General features: G+C 54.4%; 1 protein-coding gene across 1 annotated transcript in view; it reads left to right on the forward strand.

Annotated features, from left to right (window-relative positions):
• GPI (glucose-6-phosphate isomerase) overlaps window positions 1-21801 on the forward strand; it is a 32092-nt gene continuing 10291 nt past the window's right edge. The window contains exons 1-10 of the mRNA XM_070557352.1: window positions 1-412; window positions 3897-5278; window positions 6281-6371; window positions 6730-6798; window positions 8232-8351; window positions 12746-12829; window positions 12964-13110; window positions 13880-13951; window positions 14450-14494; window positions 15780-15833. Of these exons, the coding sequence (XP_070413453.1) occupies window positions 5157-5278; window positions 6281-6371; window positions 6730-6798; window positions 8232-8351; window positions 12746-12829; window positions 12964-13110; window positions 13880-13951; window positions 14450-14494; window positions 15780-15833 (804 nt within the window). The 5' untranslated portion in view covers window positions 1-412; window positions 3897-5156. The remainder of the gene's footprint in view (window positions 413-3896; window positions 5279-6280; window positions 6372-6729; window positions 6799-8231; window positions 8352-12745; window positions 12830-12963; window positions 13111-13879; window positions 13952-14449; window positions 14495-15779; window positions 15834-21801) is intronic.

Genomic DNA, 21801 nt, shown 5'->3' on the forward strand with positions numbered 1-21801 from the left:
GCCGAGTCGCTCGTTCACCGACCCCTCGGGAGGCGGGTGCAGCGGCTTGGGCTCCGCGGAGTTCCGGGAGTGCGCGGTTCCCTAGCCTTCCCCCGGTCGTAATGACTCAGCATCCCCGGTGCGTGCGCCTTCCGGAACAGCTCGCGACAATCCAGCGGCATGGGTCGCCGCGCACCCGACCTCCTGCGGCCTCCTTCAACTCGGACCCGAGAACTGCCGCCTCCGGCCTCCGTGAACCTCTCCCCGGGCTACTCCCTACGCCCTTATTGCGATGATCCCTTGGTTTCCAGTTTCTGCCCGACTCCTGTCCAGCGGCCCCGAATTAAGGCCTGGCTTATCTTAATGCCCATACCTCAGTTTCCCCATCTGTATAACAGGGCTTTTGTTTGGCAGTATGCCCGCCACAGACGCAGTAAGTGCTAGTTTCACAAATATTCAGTGGGAGCCAACTGGTTTTCCAAGGCTGCGCTAAGCTCTGAAATTAAATCCTTATCGAGAGTTAGGACTGTCCCTGGCCTTCCTAACTTGTCTGCGCTGTCAAGTCACCCCTGCAGTCCACTTCCCTCTCCCCGGCCAGAACGTCTTGCTGAGGGCGCTAGGTGCCTGGCCCTGGGGCAGGGATCTCTTCAACGTTCTGAGCCAAATTTTCTTTCCGTTGTGGTTAGTCAGCCTCTGGTCTGGGTGCACATGACCCCTCTGAGCTTCACTGCCCCCAGGATTCCCAACCTTATGCTCTGCAGACAGGGTGGGCACAACATATCGTGGCCATTGTGGTGATGGTGGTAGAAAACAGTAGGTTTAACTCTTGTCAGAATATAAGATTACCTTACCTTGATATTTTTCCAAATTACAGCTCCCACTCCACTCCCCAAGATTTGATTAGAGATGCCACCCTCACTCCAGTGACTGGTCACCCTCCCACACACTGCACCTTCCCCAGTGGGTCTCTCCCTGCTGCCCTACACGGATCCTTAGATCCGGTCCAAGGAGACCAGTGTTAATGCAATGGTTGGATTTTCCTCCCTCTCTTCTGTTAATGAAAATAATCTGTGACCAGTCTATAAATGAAAATTGGGCTGAGTTTATTATGAGCCAGATCTGAGGACTAGCTTAGCCTGGGGCCTTCCTTACCAAAGAAGTGGGGGTGTACAGAGTGCGTGTATCACATATGATTGAAATGTCCCTTTTACAATAGTCACGAGATTGCCCAGCACAGTGATTGATGGACACAGCAGGTAGTAGGTCTGCTGTCTTGGTGGACACAGCAGGGTAGACCGTCTGTGGTCACAGGGTGAGCACAGCAATCAATTCCTAGCCTAGGGAGAGATGCTTATCCTTAAGGAAATGCCAACATGGAGGAAGTTGCATTTTTATCTTAGGGCAATTTGTTCTTGTCTTTGGGACAGCAAATGCTGAAAGCAGATTTATAATGCATGCTCAACAGCCATGTCAGGCCCTTTTGGAAAAACAAGGTCAGGGCCAATTATGTTTATACCAAATGGCTTCCTCATATACTCCAATATATCCTATTGCTTACCATTTGTTTCTCACTGCCTTTGCCCACGCCACTGTCCTTTTTTTTTTCAAAGATTTTTTTTTTTTTCCTTTTTCTCCCAAAGGCCCCCGGTACATAGTTGTGTATTTTTAGTTATGGGTCCTTCCAGTTGTGGCATGTGGGATGCCGCCTCAGCATGGCCTGATGAGTGGTTCCATGTCCACGCCCAGGATTCGAACCGGCAAAACCCTGGGCCGCCAAAGCAGAGCTCGCGAACTTAAGCACTCAGCCACAGGGCTGGCCCCAAAATTTACCATCTTAACCTTTTTTCTTTTTTTTGACGAAGATTAGCCCTGAGCTAACTACTACTGCCAGTCCTCCTCTTTTTGCTGAGGAAGCCTGGCCCTGAGCTAACATCCATGCCCATGTTCCTCTACTTTATACGTGGGACGCCTACCACAGCATGGCTTGCCAAGCGGTGCCATGTTTGCACCCAGGATCTGAACCGGCGAACCTTGGGCCCCAGAAGTGGAACATGCGAACTTATCTGCCGCGCCACCAGGATGGCCCTGTCCTTTCTGTTTGAGATGCCATTGTTGGCCATTTCCACTTGTAAAATTCTGCCCCGTCAGAATTAATATCACAGAGGCCTAATCGATATCAAACAACTGAGAAGATGGGGAAGAGCCAGGAAGTGGCAGGCAGCTCAGGGTTGTGATTAAAATAGGGCTCGGGAATCAGGCAACCTTGAGTTGGTTCTGTACTTAGTAGCAGAGTGGCAATTTTCAGATGTCTTAACCTGTCTGTTAAATGGGGAGGACAAGATCTCCCTCTGAGGGCTGCTGTGAGGGTTACCTGGGAGATAATTTAGCAGAGAGTAAACTGGCCGGAGTACTGCCCATGTTAGTAGTTCAATGATGAATGGCTTTCAATTAACAATGATCTTTCTTTGTTCTACTATTTTTTGCGTTTTCTCTCTTTAACTTCTGTGGCTTGTGGCCCTCCAGATAGAAACCTAGTTTTCTGCTAATATAGACAGTCCAGGTAACTTTGGTATTTCTAAGTACAATGTTAAAATATTAGGGGGAAATCTGGAATAGTTTGAAGTTGCTGGGAATCACAGAGGCCAAACAGCTGGAGGTGAACATTACAGAATGTCAAAAAGAAGATGAAACCTTCAAAAGGGCAGTCATCAGAGGCCTCACCTCCTGCCTCTTCTTCAGTACCCTGAGTTGCTCCTATGGGTTTTGAGTGGATGGGAGAGGACATTGGAGAAGACAGGGTGGCAGTGGGCAGGTGAACACCCATAAAATCTTGGAAAAGACTTGGAGCTGTAAATGACAGCTCAGCTCAAAACAACATCAACCCTAAGAGAAATCACTGATTGGTGTTGCAGCTGCAGACAGAGGTGGCCTGGCCCCAGGAACTTGGGCCCTGTGATGTCCACTCTGGCATCTCTCTGGGGGTCCTTATCTCCATTATTTTCCTTAAGACCAGGGAGTGAGGGGCTGGCCCGGTGGCGCAGTGGTTAAGTTCGCACGTTCCACTTCTCGGCGGCCCGGGGTTCACCGGTTCGGATCCCGGGTGCGGACAGGGCACCGCTTGGCAAAAGCCATGCTGTGGTAGGTGTCCCATATATAAAGTAGAGGAAGATGGGCATGGATGTTAGCTCAGGGCCAGTCTTCCTCAGCGAAAAGAGGAGGATTGGCAGCAGTTAGCTCAGGGCTAATCTTCCTAAAAAAACAAAAACAAAAAACAAAAACAAAAAGACCAGGGACTGAACCTCAGGTCTGTCCTTTTAGAAAGGCCGCTTAACACTACAAAAAGCTGGGAGTTTCTCCTGCTGGTGCCCAGGTCACAGAAAAGGACCCTGATGGTGTGCTTATCTCTGATACAATCATGGTGGCAGAGGAAGAAACATAAGAGTGGGAGGTAGTGGTTTGGGACAAAGACAACAGATGTCCATCATGGTCACCAAAAAGAGCCTAATGAGAAAGGGGACTCTGGTTACTGTTGAGCTAGAGTTGGCTGAGGAATCACATGGCAAGTGGATGATGAGGCAATGGCTACTGAGACTGTCCTTCCTATTAGATGAGGTTCTGTTCAGAAGGCAAGATTTAGGGCTGGGGTGCTGTTCTGTGCACACAAGTAACTGGCTTGGATGGGAAACTGGCTGGTGTGTTTCTCAGGAACCCCAGTGGAACAGATGCCATTCAGCACTATCAGGGTTGTGCTGCTTATGGGAAGCTCAATTAAATCTCATAGTTGACAGTTGACCCCAAACTCCTCTAGGTAAATAAGGGCCATGTGGACAGGGCTGTTCCCTGCAAAGTCCTGTGACCACTCGTTTCTTCTGTCTTCAGCCCCTCCCTATGTTTCTTCTTCATCTCTCCCTGGGCAGGGAAAGAAAAGCCGTTTGTGGAGGCCGGAGGTGGCAGCGACTGCATGGAGCTGAGAGATGGGCCGGAAGAAGCCCTGGGCCTGGAACTCCAGCAGGACAGGGCGCACTCCCTGGATGGCTGGCCTCTCTGGGGGACCCAGACGACGGAGAAGCTCAATTTGGGTGCCCAGTTCTTCAGCCTCTTCTCCTATCTTCACTCCCTCTCATCCAGACTCTCATCTAGAGATCCTGTCAAATGCTGTCTATTCACTGATGACTCCCAAGTTTTTCCTCCAGCTCGAACCTTTTCTCCCCTGTTCTCCAGACATGAAGACCCAACTCAACACCTCCACTTAGATGTCTAATAGCTTTTGAAAACTTAACATGTCCAAAAAAGAGATCATGATCACCCCTCCAAAATCTGCATCTCTCCAAGATGCAATGACAATTCCATTTTTCCAGGAGCTCAGGTGGAAGACTGGATGTCACCCTTGACTGTTCTCTCTCTCTCACCAGGAAATTGTCAATTCTTCAAAGTTCTCACAATGACTTACAAGGTCCTTTGTGATCTCGTTGCCTGCCTTCCCTCGCTGACCCCATGTGCTGTCCCTGTTCCCTCACTCACTCCACTCCAGCCACACGTGCCTCCTTCTTCTTCTGAAACATCTCAGCATGCCCCATTTTGCAGTTGCTTTTTCTGGTGCCTGTGCACTTTTCCCCAGATGTCAAGTTGGCATGCTTCCTCACCTTTTCCAGGCTTTTGCTTACATGTTGCCTCATTAGTGAGATTTCCCTTGACCGGTCTATTCAAAATTGCAACTCCTATTCCAAGCACTCTCTCCAGCCTCTCTTTTCTCAATAGCACTTACTAGCGTCTGACATACCATATACTTTACTTATGTGTCACTTCTGTACCCGCAGCACCTGGACCGCTACTTGTAACATAGAAGGTGCTGGAAGGGGTTGTGTTAAATGAATGAACGAATGAACAAATGAAGCAGTCCGGGGCATGGGGAGCTCGGCCTTTGTCCTTTAGTCACTTCCAGGCAGAGGCTGGCAGTGTGGCAGCGCGAAGGGCCGGCCTGTTGCAGGAAGGGACGAGCAGCCCCGGAGCCCGGGCAGCTGGCAAGGTCGCGCCGCGGGCGTGGCCGGCGGGGCGGGGCCGGGCGCCTGCGCCATAAAAGCCGCCGCGCGGGGCGGCCGCCTGCTCGCTGCGCGCCGTCTGCTCCTTCCTCTTTTTCTCCGCGCACGTCCGGATCCGTGTCCCCAGCCGCTCCTGCCATGGCCGCGTTCACCCAGAACCCGCAGTTCCAGAAGCTGCGGGAGTGGCATCGCGAGCACGGCGCTGAGCTCAACTTGCGCCGCCTTTTCGAAGGGGACAAGGAGCGCTTCAGCCGCTTCAGGTGCGCGCGGGTCCGGAGCGGGCGCGGACATGGGGGCCGCCGCGCACGGGGGCAGGTGTGCAGGGCCAGGGCCGGAGGCTGGGGCGGCGGGCCCCGGCGACCCCGGTCACGGATCGGGGCCCTGGCCCAGGCCCAGGCCGCACTTCGTCCTTGACGCCTCCTTGAAGCAGGTTCCCGGGTTGCTTAGTCGTGAGAAGTGGGCCTCCCTGTCCCCACCCCCCCATTCCCCTCTGAGGGGCTCTCGCCCTCCGCCCATCCCCCCGCGCCCCAGCCTCCGCCATCGAGAAGGGAGTCCTTACGCAGCGGTGAGCGGGGCCTCCTTGACGCAGCGGGAGAGGAAGGACTGAGCCCTGCCATGCGCTCCTGGCCGAGAGCGCTCGGGACCCGGCGCCGTCTGCGGGGTGCGGTCAGGGTGGGGCAGGCCCGGGGGATGTGCGGGGAGCCGCGGTGGAAGGGTGGAGATGTGGGGGCATGATACCTGCCGAAGGGGCTAGGCCCGGGGACCTATGAAGGACCAGGAAATGGAAAGGAGTCTGTAGGGGGAAATCTTGGGGGCGGGAATGGGGTCGAGCGTGCTCTGGTCACTGGCGCAGGTGTGTTGGGGAGGGGTGGTCCGTGGCCCCGAAATGGAAGTCTGCATTGGCCAGTCCTGTCATCTGGGTCCTTCCCTGAGGACGTTGGGTTGCCGAGTGGAAGCTCGGGGAGGGGGTGGTCACTCCCTGAGCTAGGCAGGGGCAGCTGCACCCAGCTGTCAGTCTTCCCATCCCGCAGCTCAGCGTAGGCAGAGGAATGGCTCCTCACCCAGCATCTGCCCCTTTCACTGTGCTGCTGCAGGTCAGCTTGGTGGGCGGGCAGGTAACCCAATACAACCACTGCACTGGGCAGCTGAGGGCCTTTTGGGGTGTGGCGTAGGGAGGATGTTTTTTCAGGAAGCAGCTTGGGTCAAGGAGCAGGCTGGGGAGCCCTCAGGTGTGGTCAGTGGCTTCTGCCATCTTTCTACAGCTTGACCCTCAACACCAACCATGGACACATTCTGGTGGATTACTCCAAGAACCTTGTGACAGAGAGTGTGATGCAGATGCTGGTGGACCTGGTAATGTTCTGCTGTGGGAGGCTTGACCTGTGACCCACAGTGGGGCGGGCGAGCTGGGCTCCTGGGAGCCCCCAGGTCCTTGAGTATCTTTACTTCTTTCTCTCAATGGAACTCAGTCACTACCTCTGTGCCGATGCAGGGCTTTAAGCTCCTGCCCCTGGCTCAGATTCTGAGCAGCCTCCCAGGGGACCCCAGTGCCTGATGTCTGAGCAGACCCTTCCCAGGCAGTGGGTACGGGTGCCTGGCTGCAGCCATCTGTCAGCCCCACTGGGGGCTGCACCAGCTCTTGTGCTTGCGGGGCTTGGACTCTTGGTGGCCAACATGAGTGAGACCAAGCCTCAGTGTCTTCTCTTCCCAGGCCAAGTCCAGGGGCGTGGAGGCCGCTCGGGAGCGCATGTTCAGTGGTGAGAAGATCAACTTCACCGAGGTGAGCACACCGGTGGCCACCAGACTCTGCATACCCTCCAGGGCCTCTTCCTTCCCTTGGGGGTTCAGCTGACTGTTAGCAGCATCACCCTGTGTCCTCACTCCTCCTCTTAAGCAATGCTTTTGCTTAATGCGAGGCCCGAAGTCCTGTCTCCTTGAGTGGCCTGCAGGGCCTTGGGGTGTGTCTTCCCCAAGGCTGGCAGTCTGGATCTGGTGAGTGTGGAGTGGGACTGGGTGTCTGCCGAGGGACAGCACACCTCAAGCCTGCAGGGCGAGGGCGTCTCAGGCATGCTCAGAGACCATAACTGTCATCTATCCTTGCAAGCTTTGTTGGTGAAAAGAAGAATCTTATGTCAAAAGGTCGACCTCAGAAGGCCAGGCCTGGGGGGCCCTGTCCCTGCATGGTGTGGAAGCCTGGAGGCACAGTAATTGGAGCACTCAGTCTCCTTTTCATCCTATTATCATCCTCCTTTTACATATGAGGATAAGACAAGGCTCAGAGGTCAAGTCACTTATCCAAGATGTCGTATCTGTAAGGGACAGAGCCAGGATTCAAACTCGACCTGTCTCTTGCTGCTGGGCCAGGCTGAGGGAGGCTGCACTCAAGGAGGGCTTCCTGGAGGAGTGCATTTGCCTGTGCGGTGTGGGACAGGAGTGGAGTTGGGCAGGGCGAGGGCACAGTGGCATGAAGCCGGAGCCTTAGTGAGCCTCTCCTGGGGTTGGAGTCCTCAGACCATCCCTTTCCTGCCCAGCTGGGGTCTTTAGACCTGTTTCCTGCAAGGACTCCTGCTGGCTTCAGCTTGATGGGACTGCTGCTCTCACATGACCAGACCAGCTGTTGAGCCCCATCGCAGACTTAGCGTCCGGTTTGGTTGGTTGGTTTCAGGCAGCTGGTGTCATGGGGCTGCTTGGTGAGGGAAGCTCCGGGTGCCTGCTTTGCTCCACATCCGAGGGGCTGGGGGCACTTTCCAAAAGGTGCCGGCCAACACCGTGTGCTCTCCTTGGGGAGAGCAGATTAGGCCTAATGAGCCCTGGTCCTCTGAAGCCAGTTGTTGCTTGTCTCTGACCTGTTGTCACCACTCTCCGTCTTTGCTCACTCTGTCCCTCTTTCCTTGACTTGTCAGTTCTGAACACCTCTGGGCCCTTGGGGCCATCTTAGGCTTGTTCCGGGCTCCCCTTGTGGCTGTCTGCAGTACATGAGGGTGCGACACGTGCCCTGCCTCCACTCCCGCCCTGGGTCCTAGGGTGGCCCCTCCTCCCATCAGCACATGGTGGGTTCTCCGTCCCAGAGCACAGTACCAACAGAGACCTCAGGGCCCGCATGTCCCGTGGATAGAGGGTGGAGCTGAGGCTCGGAGCCACACTGCACCGTGCCCAGCGGGGAGCCTGGCTGCCCTGGGGTGGGGGTCTTCACACCCTGACTCTCGTCCCCAGAATCGGGCAGTGCTGCACGTGGCTCTGCGGAACCGGTCAAACACACCCATTCTGGTGGATGGCAAGGATGTGATGCCAGAGGTCAACAAGGTCCTGGAGAAGATGAAGTCGTTCTGCCAGGTAAGCAGCTGCTGAGCTGGACTTGCCCTTGGCCCTGTGTGTGCATTTGGGGATCTGGAAGCCCTCATGGGGCTGCCCCTTCACTCTTCTTGGAGAGGACTCCAGCCCTCACTGCAGCCTGAGGTGAGGGAGGCCTGTGGTTGCTGGCCCTGGGGGCTCTGCTGAGGCGCCAGTTTCCCTGACCGTCTCCCAAAGGAACCTGCTTCCTGAACTGTCCACACCTGTGGGCTCCTGGTGATGGTCTGGCCAGGGCAGATGATCTGAAAAGAAAAGCGAGGCCCCTGATGGGTGGGATTGTGGGCGAGAGACTTGCTGTCGCTAACCTCCTTAGTCACGTGCCCTTATTGCCTAATCTAGAACCAGATAAAATAGAGGTTGTAAAATTTCCTTGACCACACGCCAGGCAACTCTCCAGAGGCAGCCTTTGTGGTGTTTCCTGTGAGATCTTCCAAAAGCCTCCTACGCGTGTGTTCGTGTACGTATACAATTGTCATCTCCTCTCTGAAGTACATGCACACGTGCGTACACACGCAGGTTCATTTTCACCACTCTGCTGCAGCTTATCTGGACTTATAAATATGTAAGAGTGCCCCTGTGTTGGCATCAGTGTGCACGACTGTGCCTCCTTTTCCTGTGGGGGGCGTAGGGCTCACCTCAGAAACCAGCTAGAGATTTCCCCACATCAACCACTGTTGCCTTAGTGTCTGCCCTGGGGTGCTTCTTCGAGGGTCGGTGGACGTTTTCAAGCCTGGAATACAAGGTGATGACTGGGGTGTGTGCACGTCTATATGTGTGGGTTATGTGTGCTTTGGGAGTGACAACCTGGGCTCTGGTGAGCTTGTCCCTGAGAGCAGTGGCCCCCACGTGTGGCTGGTCAAAGTCTGGTTGCCTTGGCTAAGAGCCGTTTTCAGATCTGAAACAGCAGGAGGTGATCTGGGCATCAATCCCAGAGGCCTGGCAGCCGAGTGAGCGGGACTTCCCGGGGTGAGAAAGACTTGGGATCCTGATGGGAATCTGGATTCCACAGTGCCCCTCAACAGTGGTTGGTACGTGTGGTGGGCCTTGGGTTTGGGGAAGGGCGTTTCCAGCCACCTGCTGTGAGTGGCAGAGCTGCCGTGCCTTGGAAGCCTGGTGTTCTGTTTGATCAACCCTGTGTGCTCCAGCTTGCCATGTGGAGAGCGTGGCACTGGCTGTCTGGGGAGCTGTCTCCAGCAGAGCCCTCCCTTACAGCTGGCTGCTCGAGTACCTGACTCAGACTGATGGGGTATTTATAGTTCAAATAAGCTGCTGAATGGCAGCAATTCCATGTTGAGGAACACTCCTCAGGGCTGTGCTCTCTAAAGTTCACCAAGGTTGGGTAAGGATGTTCACCGTGACCTTAGTTGTAGCGGCAAAAACTGAAAACAACCTGAGCTCATTTACAAGAGGGGACCGATTAGTAAAATCAGTGTGTATTCATATACTGTAGAAATGAGCACCATTAGGAATTGGGGAGCTATGGTTGTGTTGACCTGCCATGTTGTTCAGAATATAGTATGAAGTTAAAAAAGAAAGTTACAGAATTGGTTTGTGTCATAAAACCCCATCTGGTCAAATAAAGGTTGTATGTAGTTATATTATAGATGTAGAGGGGCTGGCCCCATGGCCGAGTGGTTGGGTTTGCACGCTTGGCTTCGGCAGCCCAGGGTTTCACCAGTTTGGATCTTGGACACAGAGATGGCACCACTCATCAGGCCGTGCTGAGGCGGCGTCCCACGTAGCACAACCAGAAGGATCCACAACTAGAATATACAGTTATGTCCTGGGGGGCTTTGGGGAGAAGAAGAAGAAGGGGAAAAAAAAAACGAAGGTTGGCAACAGATGTTAGCTCAGGTGCCAATCTTTAGGAATGAATAAAGAAAGAAAGAAAGAAAGAAAAAGAAAAAGATACAGAGCCAGTCTGCCCTCTGGCTCCCAGTGATTCATATGTTCCTTCCAGATGCAGAATACCCCACTCACCTTCTCTCAAGGCCATATCCCATTACAATATCAGCTAGAAGTCAAGAACCTCATTGTCTGAATTAGGTACAGATATTGTAGTACCTGCATTTCCTCTAATGCAACTCAAATACAGTTCCTTTTGATATGAGAATGTGTGAATTTAAAAGACACGTTAGTTATCCTCACACGCCAAACATGCAACAGTGAGATAGGCATAGGATAAACTGATATAGAATGATTACTTTTCAGAAAGAAGGGGAAAATGGGAGGCTCACAGGAGTCACTCATCCAAAGCAGTTCTGAAATCCAGCAGGACACATGTTGGCAGTTGGTTGGTTAGCACTCAAGGCCTGAGATCATTCCTTAGGGCTTTTGGCTTTGCCTTCATTCATCCTTTTTTATATGAAAGATAGTCTGTGTTTGTAACTGCCTAGTGTTCTCAGCCTGCTTACTGCTTGTAGAAATGTGGGTATCTGAAGGCTTCTTTTCCTTTCGTACTATCTCTGTCCCTTTGAATTAAAGCTAGTGGTGTTGCTGACAATTCAGTTATATTAAAAGCGTTTTGGGTCTCCTGTGAATCTTTCAGGGAGAGATTTACTCCAATAGACTCACAAATTTCTTTAAGATAAGTCCTTTTGTACAATTGCTTCTGAGACCACAGAGACAATACCCTCAGCTTCTTAGAAGCCTCATCTTTGACCATAAAGTTCTCTGTTACTACCTTACCTCTTTCTGAGGTCTTAACACAGGGTTTTACAGCTACACACTCGGCTTCATCTTTATACTATGCTTTTGTGACAGTGCCCTGGGTTTGATCTTTGCCAAGGAGCCATCTCTTAATTCTAGCATCAGGTGTTGCCTGAAGAGGCTGGGAATTTTCAAACTCAATTTCTGGCTGCTTTTTTAAAGATTGGCACCTGAGCTAACAACTGTTGCCAATCTTCTTTTTTTTTTCTGCTTTTTCTCCCCAAATCCCCCCAGTACATAGTTGTATATTTTAGTTGTGGGTGCTTCTAGTTGTGGCATGTGGGATGCTGCCTCAGCATGGCCTGATGAGCGGTGCCATGTCTGCGCCCAGGATCCGAACCAGCGAAACCCTGGACCGCCACAGTGGAGTGCGCGAACTTTAGCACTCGGCCACGGGGCCAGCCCTCTGGCTTCTTTTTGTTGAAAAGTTCTTCCTTTAGCTTCTTTCCGTGCATTTTATTGTCAGCACCAAGAAACCAGGCAGTTCCTTTACCATGGCCTGAAAACCTCTGTAGTTAGATCATCCAGCTCATAGAAAGCTTTTGCTTTCCCCCTGAATGCAGGCAACAATTAAACATGCTGTCACTACATAACAAGGCTTCTTTCCTCCAATTTCCAATCATGTTTTCCTCCCTTTTCTTTAAATCCACACCAGCAGCCCCCTCAAGGGTGTCAACCTTCCGCTAACAATCTCTTCCAGTGTTTATTTAGGCCTTCATTAACGCTCTCCTCCAAGTTCTTTTAGCTCTTGCCCCATTTTTAGGTTTTTGTTCTGGCAACACCCTACTTCTGGTGCCAGAATCTTCATTGGTCATTGTTATATAACAAGTTACATCCCGACTTGGCTTAAAACAGTGGTAAACATACTATCTCACACGGTTTCTGTGGGTCAGAAGTTCAGGAGTGGCGTAACTGGCTGGTCTTGGTTTGGGGGTCTCTCCTGAGGGTGTAGGCAAGATGTTGACTGGGGCTGCGGTTATGTGAAGGTTTGGCGGGTTCTAGAGCACCCCCTTCAAAGGCAGTTCCCGTTCGTGGATGGTGAGTTGGCACTGGCTGCTGGAGGAGGCCTCAGTTTCTCGCCACATGAGCTTCTTCATGGGACCGTTTGAGTGTCCTCACAGCATAGTAGGTGGCTTCCCCAAAAGTGAGCAATACAAGAGAACGAGGCAGAAGCTGCAAGGGCTTTTGTGACCCAGCTTCTGAAGTCGCGCTCTGTCATTTTTGCAGTATCCTAACGGGTGCGCAGGTCAGCCCTGTTTAGCATGGGGGGAACTACACAGGGGTGTGAATACTAGGAGGCAGGATCACTGGGGTCCACGTGGAGGTTGGCTGCTTGTCTGATATTCCTGTCCCGGCACAGACCACTCACCATCGTGGACATTTTGCATCTCTTGGTCTCTGACATGTTAGGGTCTGCTGAGAGTTCCCCCTTGGTTTGCACATCCTGACAACGTTACTGTAAGGTGGGGATGTGCCCCTGCTTTGCTAACGATGAAATAGGTCTAGTGTCTGAGGTGAGTGTGGTAGGGATCTGCCACAGTGGTCTCAATAGGACCCTGTGAGGGCCTGGAAGTTGGGATGGAGGCGTAAGGATGCGAAAGTAATGGTTTTTGAGCATCAGCTTATACTGGGGTGTTTGGACTGATTACGTCTCTCCACTCTGCCAGCAAGTCCGAAACGGCGACTGGAAGGGGTACACGGGCAAGCCCATCACGGACGTCATCAACATTGGCATCGGCGGCTCTGATCTGGTGAGGAGAGAACTCCCTTGGGGTGGGGTGAGGGGTCCCATCCAGGGCCTTGATTTCTCCAGCGAAGGGTCATGGCTGTCCCCACCTCTTGTGGGCCCTGGAGTCTTGTTTTCCGATGACGCGTCTCCCCACAGGGACCTCTCATGGTGACTGAAGCCCTCAAGCCATACTCTTCAGGAGGTCCCCGGGTCTGGTTTGTCTCTAACATCGATGGGACCCACATTGCCAAAACCCTGGCCTCGCTGAACCCTGAGTCCTGCCTCTTCATCATCGCCTCCAAGGTATGGGCCTTACCCCGGCCTGGCTCCCAGCCCACTGCGGGTTGCGGGGGCAGGGGGCAGGGCAGGTGGCTGTTTGCCCCGCCCCGGTTATTGCATCCTTGCGACTGCTTCTGCTGAGGTGCTTTGGGGGTTGAGTCAGCGCAGCTGCCCTCAGGCTCTTCCTTGTCTGGCGGCAAACGCAGCTTACCTGAGGAAAGCCCACACTTGTCGGTTGGACTTGGTCTTCGGGTCACACCCACTTCCTTTGTGGGATCTGCGCTCAGCCTGGGATTGTTCTCGTCTTTCTTTGAGTTCTGTCCCTAATCTCCTTTCTGATCCCAGAGCATCCCCAGATAATATAAGGGTTTCGTTTGTTGTCTTTTATGCCCTATTTACCCACATTAATGTATGTAAAATATTAAGAATTCCATCTGAATTCAGAGCTACAGCCTAGCCTGGGCTGAAAGGAGCCCCAGCTGTGACTCCAGCCCCTTCCTGGAAGATGCTCCAGCCTTTGACCTGTGTGGGGTTCAGGGGGGTATGTGGCTTTTATGAGGGTTCACCGAGCTCTGGTTGTGACATCCTGGAAGCACAGGCCCCTGCCCCAGGCGCAGCCACTCATCATGGCTTTGTGGACGCGTGGGTGGAGGTTGTCTGGAGTAACTGTCACTGACCCACATGCCCTGCTCCTTGTGACACCTGGGCACCCATCTGGCCTCTACTGCTGAGCCCTGGCTCGAGGCCGCACTGACCTTGAGCTGGGACCAACTGCTGTACTCTGTGGCTACAGACGTTCACCACCCAGGAGACCATCACGAACGCGGAGACGGCAAAGGAGTGGTTGCTTCTGTCGGCCAAGGATGTGAGTGCTGGGATGAGCGAGGGGCAGTGCATGGGCGGGGGCATGGGGTGGACCTGCCCATCCACCTGAGCGGCCAAGCCTTGCCCTAGAGCCCTGTTTCTCCCAAACTTGGCAGCCTCTCTGGTACCTGCCTTTTCTGATTCAGATATTTGGCTTGGCCAGCTCCAGACACGCCGGACACAGCAGAGCCTGCTCTAACTGGCTGACGGCCCTTTCTTGAGGCTCCTTGGCCCTGCAGGATCCTCTCCACCCTTGGCCACACCCATTTTACAGGGAAGGAAGCCTGGGCCTTGTGTGCCTGTGAGCTAGGATGAGCTGGCCAGCCTCCGACCCCTCTGTCCCTTTGACCTTGTTATGGGGCTCCTCCAAAAGCCTCAGAACCAAGGACTGGGAACAGTCAGTCCCACCAGGGCCTTGGTTTCTCCAGAGATGGGAGGGTCACTGGCCTTGGGTGGCCCCCACTATGGGTTTGATGTAACTTGACTCCATCTCTCGTAGCCTTCTGCAGTTGCGAAGCACTTTGTTGCCCTGTCCACCAACACGGTAAGTGCCCACGTGGGCTCCCAGACTACCTCCCTAGAGGCCCAGGCCTTGTCAAGGTCGTGGTCCTTCAGAATACACGAGCCGAGAGGTGGTTCACTGGTTCGGGGATCTTGGCTCTGCTGATGGGATAGAAGGGTTGGTTGCCCGTGAGAGATGGGAGCTGTCCTTGTCTTTCTACATCCTCCCATCAAATCTCTGCAGCTCCGATGAGAGGCTTGCAGTGAGTGGAATCATGTTGATGCCATCCATCTCCAGAACACTTCTTACACATGACCTCCCTTGGCCTCTACCACTGGCCTCTCTCCAAATGGGATATGCTGGTAGGGGTGGGGGACGCATCCTATTTCTCACAGAAGGATGTTAAGCCCCAGTGCAGGAGTGTGCCTTTCTGCCCAGTGATTGCCAGGATTGAGAATCAGTGATGCCACGATGAGAACGCAGGTCGCCTGCCTGCCAGTTCTCGTAGTCTGTCTGGTCCCAGGTGGTGCAGGGTTGCGGGGGGAGGGGTTGCTGTGCTCCAGGAATAAGTGGCACACCTTGTGAGAACTTGCTCTCTGGTAGGCTTTGTGCTGGGCTGTGTGAGAGCTGGAAGCACACACAGGTCTTCCGGACCACCCCTCCCACCCCTGCCTCCAGTGCTGACCCCCCCGTCGGGGGAGACAGGAGGCCATGTTAAGGCTGGAGCACCACAGCACTGCTGCCCCCCTGCAGGCAGAGCTCGGACTGGTGCCTCCTCTTGTGGGGACTAGGTAAGGGGTTGCTGACCCTGTCTGCCTGGGGACAGATCACCTGAGGAATGATTGGTCATCTCCTGAAGGCCTCCTGGGGCAGAATCACCCTGCCAGATATTGGAAGGGCTGGGCCAGCGTCTGGGCTGGGTGCCACCTGGCCTGGGAGGTGGCCGCTGCCCATGCTCGGGTTCTAGGCTAGGCTCGGGTTCTGAATGTCCTGGGGCCGGGTTTCTGGTATCCCGACAGGCCCACGAAGTAGCTCCTGCAGAGCAGTGTGGGCCTGCTCCTCCCTGGGCGTGCAGTCCCCTTGGCAGCAGGGCTTCGCAGGTGCCAGGCCACTGGTGTGCTGGGTGTTGGCCTGGTGTCCCCCTCTGGGGGTGGGCAGCTTCTGGTCCCCACCCTGGACTCACACCACTCCAGCCCTGCCCTATCAGGCTCTGTGGAAGGTGGGAGTGCTCCCGCAGCTCGGATGGCCCCGTCCCTCACACCCTGGAGCTTCTGTTCTTGTCCAGCTAACACAGCCTTCCTTCCTTCTCTCCCTTTGCCCTTTTTAGACCAAGGTGAAGGAGTTCGGAATCGACCCTAAAAACATGTTTGAATTCTGGGATGTAAGTAAAGGCACTGCCTTGTGCTGGGTGAATGATGTGTCCTTTGCCACGCCATGACTGTTGAGCCACAGAGGAGGGGCCCGTGAAGTCAGGTCAACATTTATTGAGCACCTACTGCATGCCTGGCTTTGGGAAAGGCCAAGAGGCCCCCGGAGGGGCTTGTGGGGCAGGAGCAGCCTGGTCAGGACCAGGGTTCCACTTCCCCCAGGGTCAGGCTGAGCTTGCAGGGCCAGATGACACTCCCCTCGGTGCCTGCCAGCAGCACCCACTGTGGGGTAACCGGAGCCACCCCGACCCCCCTCAAGAGGCTGAGGTTGTGAGTTATTCTCAGTGATGACCTTTCCCCGAACTGCAGCCGCAGTCTGAAAAGGCCAAGGGGCAGGGTGAGGCAGAAGGTGAGCCTGGGCAGGCCTGGCAAGGAGCCGCAGGAGCAGCTGGAGGGTGGCAGAGAGGAGGCGCCAGGCCTGGGGCTTGGGGGCCCTTGCCGGGCAGCTTGCAGAGCAAACCTCGCCTGAGTGGCAGAGCTGCAGGCCCCTCTAGCGACAGGTGGTCACATGGGCTCATCTCTGCTAGAGCCACCGCTGGTGCTGAGCAGTGAGCAGGCGCTTTCCTTGCAGCTTGCCTGATGCAGCGGGGGTGTGAGAATCTGGCTGTCGATTGCAGGGGAGACTTGGGGGGGCGGGGGCGCAGTGCAGGGTTGGTGTGGGTGTTCTGAATGCAGCGGGCGTGGCTCTAACATGCGACCGCGGCAGGCACAGCAAAGAGGGCATTGTCCAATCAAGGCTTTCCCCATTGGGGCTGTTTCGAGGCCTTTAGACAGGAAGCTCTTGGCTTGGTGGCAGCACCACAGATGAAACCTCCTTTGAACGCTCTGAAGGCCTTGGAGTATGGAAGAGAATGAAAGCCAAACCCCCTAAGGCATCTATTGTGTGTAATGAGTTAACTTCTTTCTAGAATGGGACTAGTTATGTGCCATCCTTGGAAGAATTGAGAAGAGTCACTCAAATCACTTTCTGCGTCCTGTGGCTCAGATGAGGAACCGCGGTCGAGCGAGACTGTGCAGCTTCTAACAAATGTTGCATGCCTGATAAAGGAGGGGAGGCACCTTCCACCTCCTTCCTGGGATCTGGAGCCTGAGCAGATGGTGGTCAGAGACGTGTGGGTGCTCCTGCTGGTCAGGGAGCCTCACCGAGCAGGGCTGTGTCCCAGTCTGGGTTTTCATTGCCCGTAACCAGCCGGCATGCAGAGATGAGTTGGGGTGTGGCTTAGGGAGAGGCCTGGGTCTCCCAGGTAAGGCCTGGGAATGACACCTGGGCACGAGAACGTGGGGCCTGGGCTGAGTGAGGCCTGAGAGGCCAGGGTGGGCACAGGGGAAGCCTCATGGGCCTAGCCAGATGTACCCACACACAGCAGCTGGAGGAGGGACCTGCCTGGGTCAGTAAGGTATGTATTGCTGAATCGAGAAGGTGACATCTGAGGAGCCAGGGAGACAGAGACAGGGGAGGTTTCTGGAGCTAAGGTCTGTCAGATGAGATAGAGGAGTGAGGACAGACATAGGGATATTGCACTGGCTCTGAGGTAAGACCGGAAGAGTCCAGTCTGGCAGAGGTACGTATACGTGGTGAGGCCCGGTCTGTTGGGGTCGGTCATGGGCAGCCTTGTGTGTCGGGATCAGGCAGAGCTGTGGTGGTAAGGGGTGAGATCTCTCAGGGCTCAACCAGCGTCAGCACATATTGGGGAACTAATTTTGGCTGGTGAGGTCTGAAGAGGAGCCAGGACAGGTAAAAGTACAGGTGAGGTCTGTGAATTCTGGAGGAGACGCAGGTATTTAGAGATGGTTCTCTAAGTGAAGCCTGAGGAGCAGGAGTCACATACGGGTACTTAAACCTGGATCTGTGAGTTGAGGTTTGGTTCCATGGCGTGTGACAGGTGTACACATTGGGGTCTCTGACTGGTTCTGAGAAGTGAGTGCCAGGTAGTGGGTGGCTGATCACTCAATTGAGGTGATTAGAACTCAGGATTAGGCAAACGTGTCAGTGCCCTGGGCCAGTTCGGCCACCTGGTTCTCAGCATCCTGACCCAGTGTGATGGGCGGAGCTCTGGGTGTTGGCGAGTCCTCTTAGCATCCATAACCAGCCCAAGGTGTGGTCTGTGGCGTTGGGGTCTGGCTGGGGTGGAGTTTGAGGCGCCTGGGTGAGGGAGAGGTGGGAATGCACCTAGAATAAAAGAGGAGGCCTGGGGAGCCGGGGCAGGTGAACAGACTGAGCAGCTGTGTCAGTGAAGTGCGGCCTGAGAGGCTCCTGGTAGATAAACGTCTAGACCCGTGTCTGCAGGGGCGAGATGCCCGAGGCGCAAGTTGCTCAGACACTGTTTGGCACCAGTGGGCTCTCGCCAGGCTTCCCTCACGCTGGGGTGAGCAGCTCGAAGTCTGTCAGGTTGAGGGAAGTGTCTGTTCAGCTGAGTTTTCTATGCTGGAGTCTGCCGGGGATGGTCTCTAGAGCGACGTCTGCCTGAGGCCTCAGAAGCTGGAATGAGGTAAGGTGTGGATAAGTAGGTTTCTTAGGGGAGGCCTGAGGAGCCGAGATTAGGCACATGTAGGTAGAACTGGGGTGGTCCAGGACGGACGCTGGAGCCAAAGGTTGGCAGAGGCACAGCTGAGTCTGACAAGTGAGGACTAGAAATCCGTGACCGAGCCCAGGTCAGAACTCTGTCGTCAGCTGATGTCTGAGCTGTTCTGGTGATGCACAGGTGAATGGGAAAGACTGAAAAGCTGGCGTCAGGCAAAGGGATGAAGAACTGCACCCACCTGGAAGGTTCATGAATTCTGGGTCTGGCTCAGGTGTGTAGAGCAGGTCTGTCAGGTGAGGTTTGAGGAGTTGAGATGAGATACAGGTTTGTACTTTGGGGTCTCAAACAGGTAAGGTTTCTGAGCTACCAAAGTCAGGCCCTGGTCTGTGTTCCAAATCTGAGGAGCTGGGGTCAAGCACAAGTGGGTAGAGCTGAGTTTTTCAGGTAATGTCTATGAAACCAAAGGCAAGCAGAGGTAGGTTGACTGGAAAAGCCATGGTTAGGTTCATTCAACTCTGTCTCACAGTTGAGCTCAGGGACAGGTAAGTAGAGCAGATCTGTCAGGTGAGGCCTGAGGAGCCAGAGTTGGCCTCATCTAGAAAGAACTGGATCTCTTCGATGACCCTGGAGAATATGAAGTGAAGACAGGTGGCTTGAGCTAGGTCTCTTAGGTGAGTCTGAGGAGCTGAGTTGGGGCGTAAGTGAGTGGATGTGGATCTCCCGGAACTGCATCTCTACCCATCTTGTGGAGGCATCTTGTGAGGGTGAGGGCTCGTGGCCAGGCACAGCTTTGTGGAATTGAGTTTCTCAGTAAGGTCTGTGGATTCTGTCGCTGGCACAGTTCTTATCCTTGGGTTTGTCAGCATAAGTTAAGCACAGGTGGATAGAGCAGGGTTTGTCAGGTAAGGTCTGTGGAGCCAGGATCTGAGCAGATTCACAACACTAGGGCGGTCCAGTGAGACCCAAAAAGTCACAGTCAAGCCCAGGTAAGAACTCGATGTCTTAGATGAGATGCGAGTAGCCGAGATGAGGTTTGGGTAGGCAGAGCTGGCCCACCAGGTCTAGTCTCAGGAGCTGGGAGCAAGCACAGGTAGGCAGAAGTGGCCCTCCAGTGTAGTCTCATGAGCCAAGGTCAACACAGGTAGGTGAAACTGGTCCATCAGGTGTGGTCTGAGGACCCAGGATCAAGCACAGGTAGGCAGAGCTGGCCCTCCAGGTGTGGTGTAAGGAGCCAAGGTCAAGCACAGGTAGGTAGAATTGGCCTGCCAGGTGTAGTCTGAGGACCCAGGATCAAGCACAGGTAGGCAGAGCTGGCCCTCCAGGTATGGTGTGAGGACCCAGGGTCAAGCCAAGTAGGAAGCGTTGACCCTCCACGTGAAGTCTGAGGAGCCAGGGTCAAGCACAGGTAGGCAGAGCTGACCACCCAGTGTGGTCTGAGGAGCCAAGGTCAAGCACAGGTAGGCAGAGCTGACCTACTAGGTACAGTTTAAGGACCCAGCATCATGTACAGGTAGGTGGAGCTGGCCCACCAGCTGCAGTGTAAGGAGCCAAGATCAAGCACAGGTAGGCAGAGCTGGTCCCCCACATGTGGTCTGAGGTCCCAGGATCAAGCACAGGTAGGCAGAGCTTTTCCTCCAGGTATGGTCTGAGGACCCAGGGTCAAGTCATAGGTAGGAAGAGTTGGCCCGCCAGGTGAAGCCTGAAGAGCCAGGGTCAAGCACAGGTAGGCAGAGCTGACCCACTAGGTACAGTTTAAGGAGTGGGGGTCATGTACAGGTAGGCAGAGCTGGCCCGCCAGGCATGGTTTGAGGAGCCAGGGTCATGTACAGGTAGGCAGAGCTGGCCCGCCAGGCATGGTTTGAGGAGCCAGGGTCACGTACGGGTAGGCAGAGGTGGTCCCCCAGGTGTGCTCTGAGGAGCCAGTGTCAGAGGCAAGTAGGCAAAGCCTGTCTGCCAAATGTAGTGTCTTGAGGAGCTCTGAGTTAGGGTTGAACACAGGTGGGTAGAGTTGGCTCTTTCAGGTGTTGAATTCAGATAAAATAGGTACCCCTGGGTCTTTGTGGTGAGGCCTGAAGAACCAGGGTTAAGCCTGGGTGGATAGAGCAGCCTCACAGGTCAGGCCTGCAGCTCTGGGGCCTTCTGCAGGCAGGCAGAACATGGTGGGGCTCGTAGGAGGTCTCTGGGCCCTAAGTTAGACATGAGTAGATAGATGTGGCTCTCTCAAGCAAGGACTTTGGAGCCAGACGTGTACACCTTGGTCTTGTAGGTAAAGTCCTTGGAGCATGTTTCTGGCTCAGGTGTGTGGACCCCAAGTCTTAGAGGTTAGGCCTGGGGAGCGTGGGTTAGTCACAGGTAAGTAGAACCGCCACTCAGGTAGGGTCTGCGGAGCACAGGTATGCAGGTATGTTTGGGTCCAGTGAGGTCTGAGGCTTCTCAGTGAGGTGCTAGTGCCCAGGTTAATCAGGGGTTGCTAGTGTTGGAAGTGTCTCGGAGACGTGAAGAGCTGAGTCTGACATACAATAGAGACCTGGGTCTCTCGAGTTAGGCCCGTTAGGGAGCCGAGGTCAAGCCCACGTAGATACAGCTGGATCTCTCAGGAAGGTGTGAGGAGTCTGAGCTGGGCTCAGGGAGGTGGACCTGGGTCTGTTGATTGAGATGTGAGGGGTGAGGCCCAGACAGGTACCTGAAGCCTGGTCCATCAGCTGAGCTGTCTGGAGCCTGTCTCTGATGGGTGTCTAACACTGCAGTATGAGGTACCAGAGTCAGACAGAGGTAGGCAGAGCTAACCTTGGAGATAGCCGTCGCATCCATGTCTGGCACTACTGTGTTGACCTGGCTTTGTCAGTGACTTCATGGAGCCAGGGTCACATGGGCAGAGGTATGTAAACATGATCTTAGGTGGGTTCTTGCCCCCTGGGTTCAGGTACAAATTGGCATCCCTGGGCTTATTAGGTGAAATGGGTGGGGCAAGATCTAGCCTGGAAACGCATATTTGATGTGGCTGATGAGGCCTGGGAAGGTGAGTCAGACACAGGTGGGACCTTCGGTGGTAGGATCAGGCACGGTTAGATGGGTAGCTTCAGCGTTCATCAAGGGAAAGCCGGACTCATTGTTGGTATGTCTGCCTGGCGAGGTCTGGAGAGCCCTTAAGATCGGGTACAACTGGTAGAAGGCCGTGAGCGAGGTCAGCCACCTGTTCTCAGCACCCTAGTAAGATGCGAGGGGCAGGGCTCAGGGTGTTGCAGAGACCTGAGGATCTATAGTCAGTCCAAGGTGTGGTCTCTAGCATTGGGGTCTGATTGGCATAGGGTCTGAGTTACCCAGGTGAAGCAAAAGATAGCATTATACGTAGTTACCTAAAGTGAGGTCCTGGGCACTGGGGCAGGTGAAGTGCAGAACG

The sequence above is a fragment of the Equus przewalskii genome, chromosome 9, assembly GCF_037783145.1.
Source record: "Equus przewalskii isolate Varuska chromosome 9, EquPr2, whole genome shotgun sequence".
Lineage (NCBI taxonomy): Eukaryota > Metazoa > Chordata > Mammalia > Perissodactyla > Equidae > Equus > Equus przewalskii.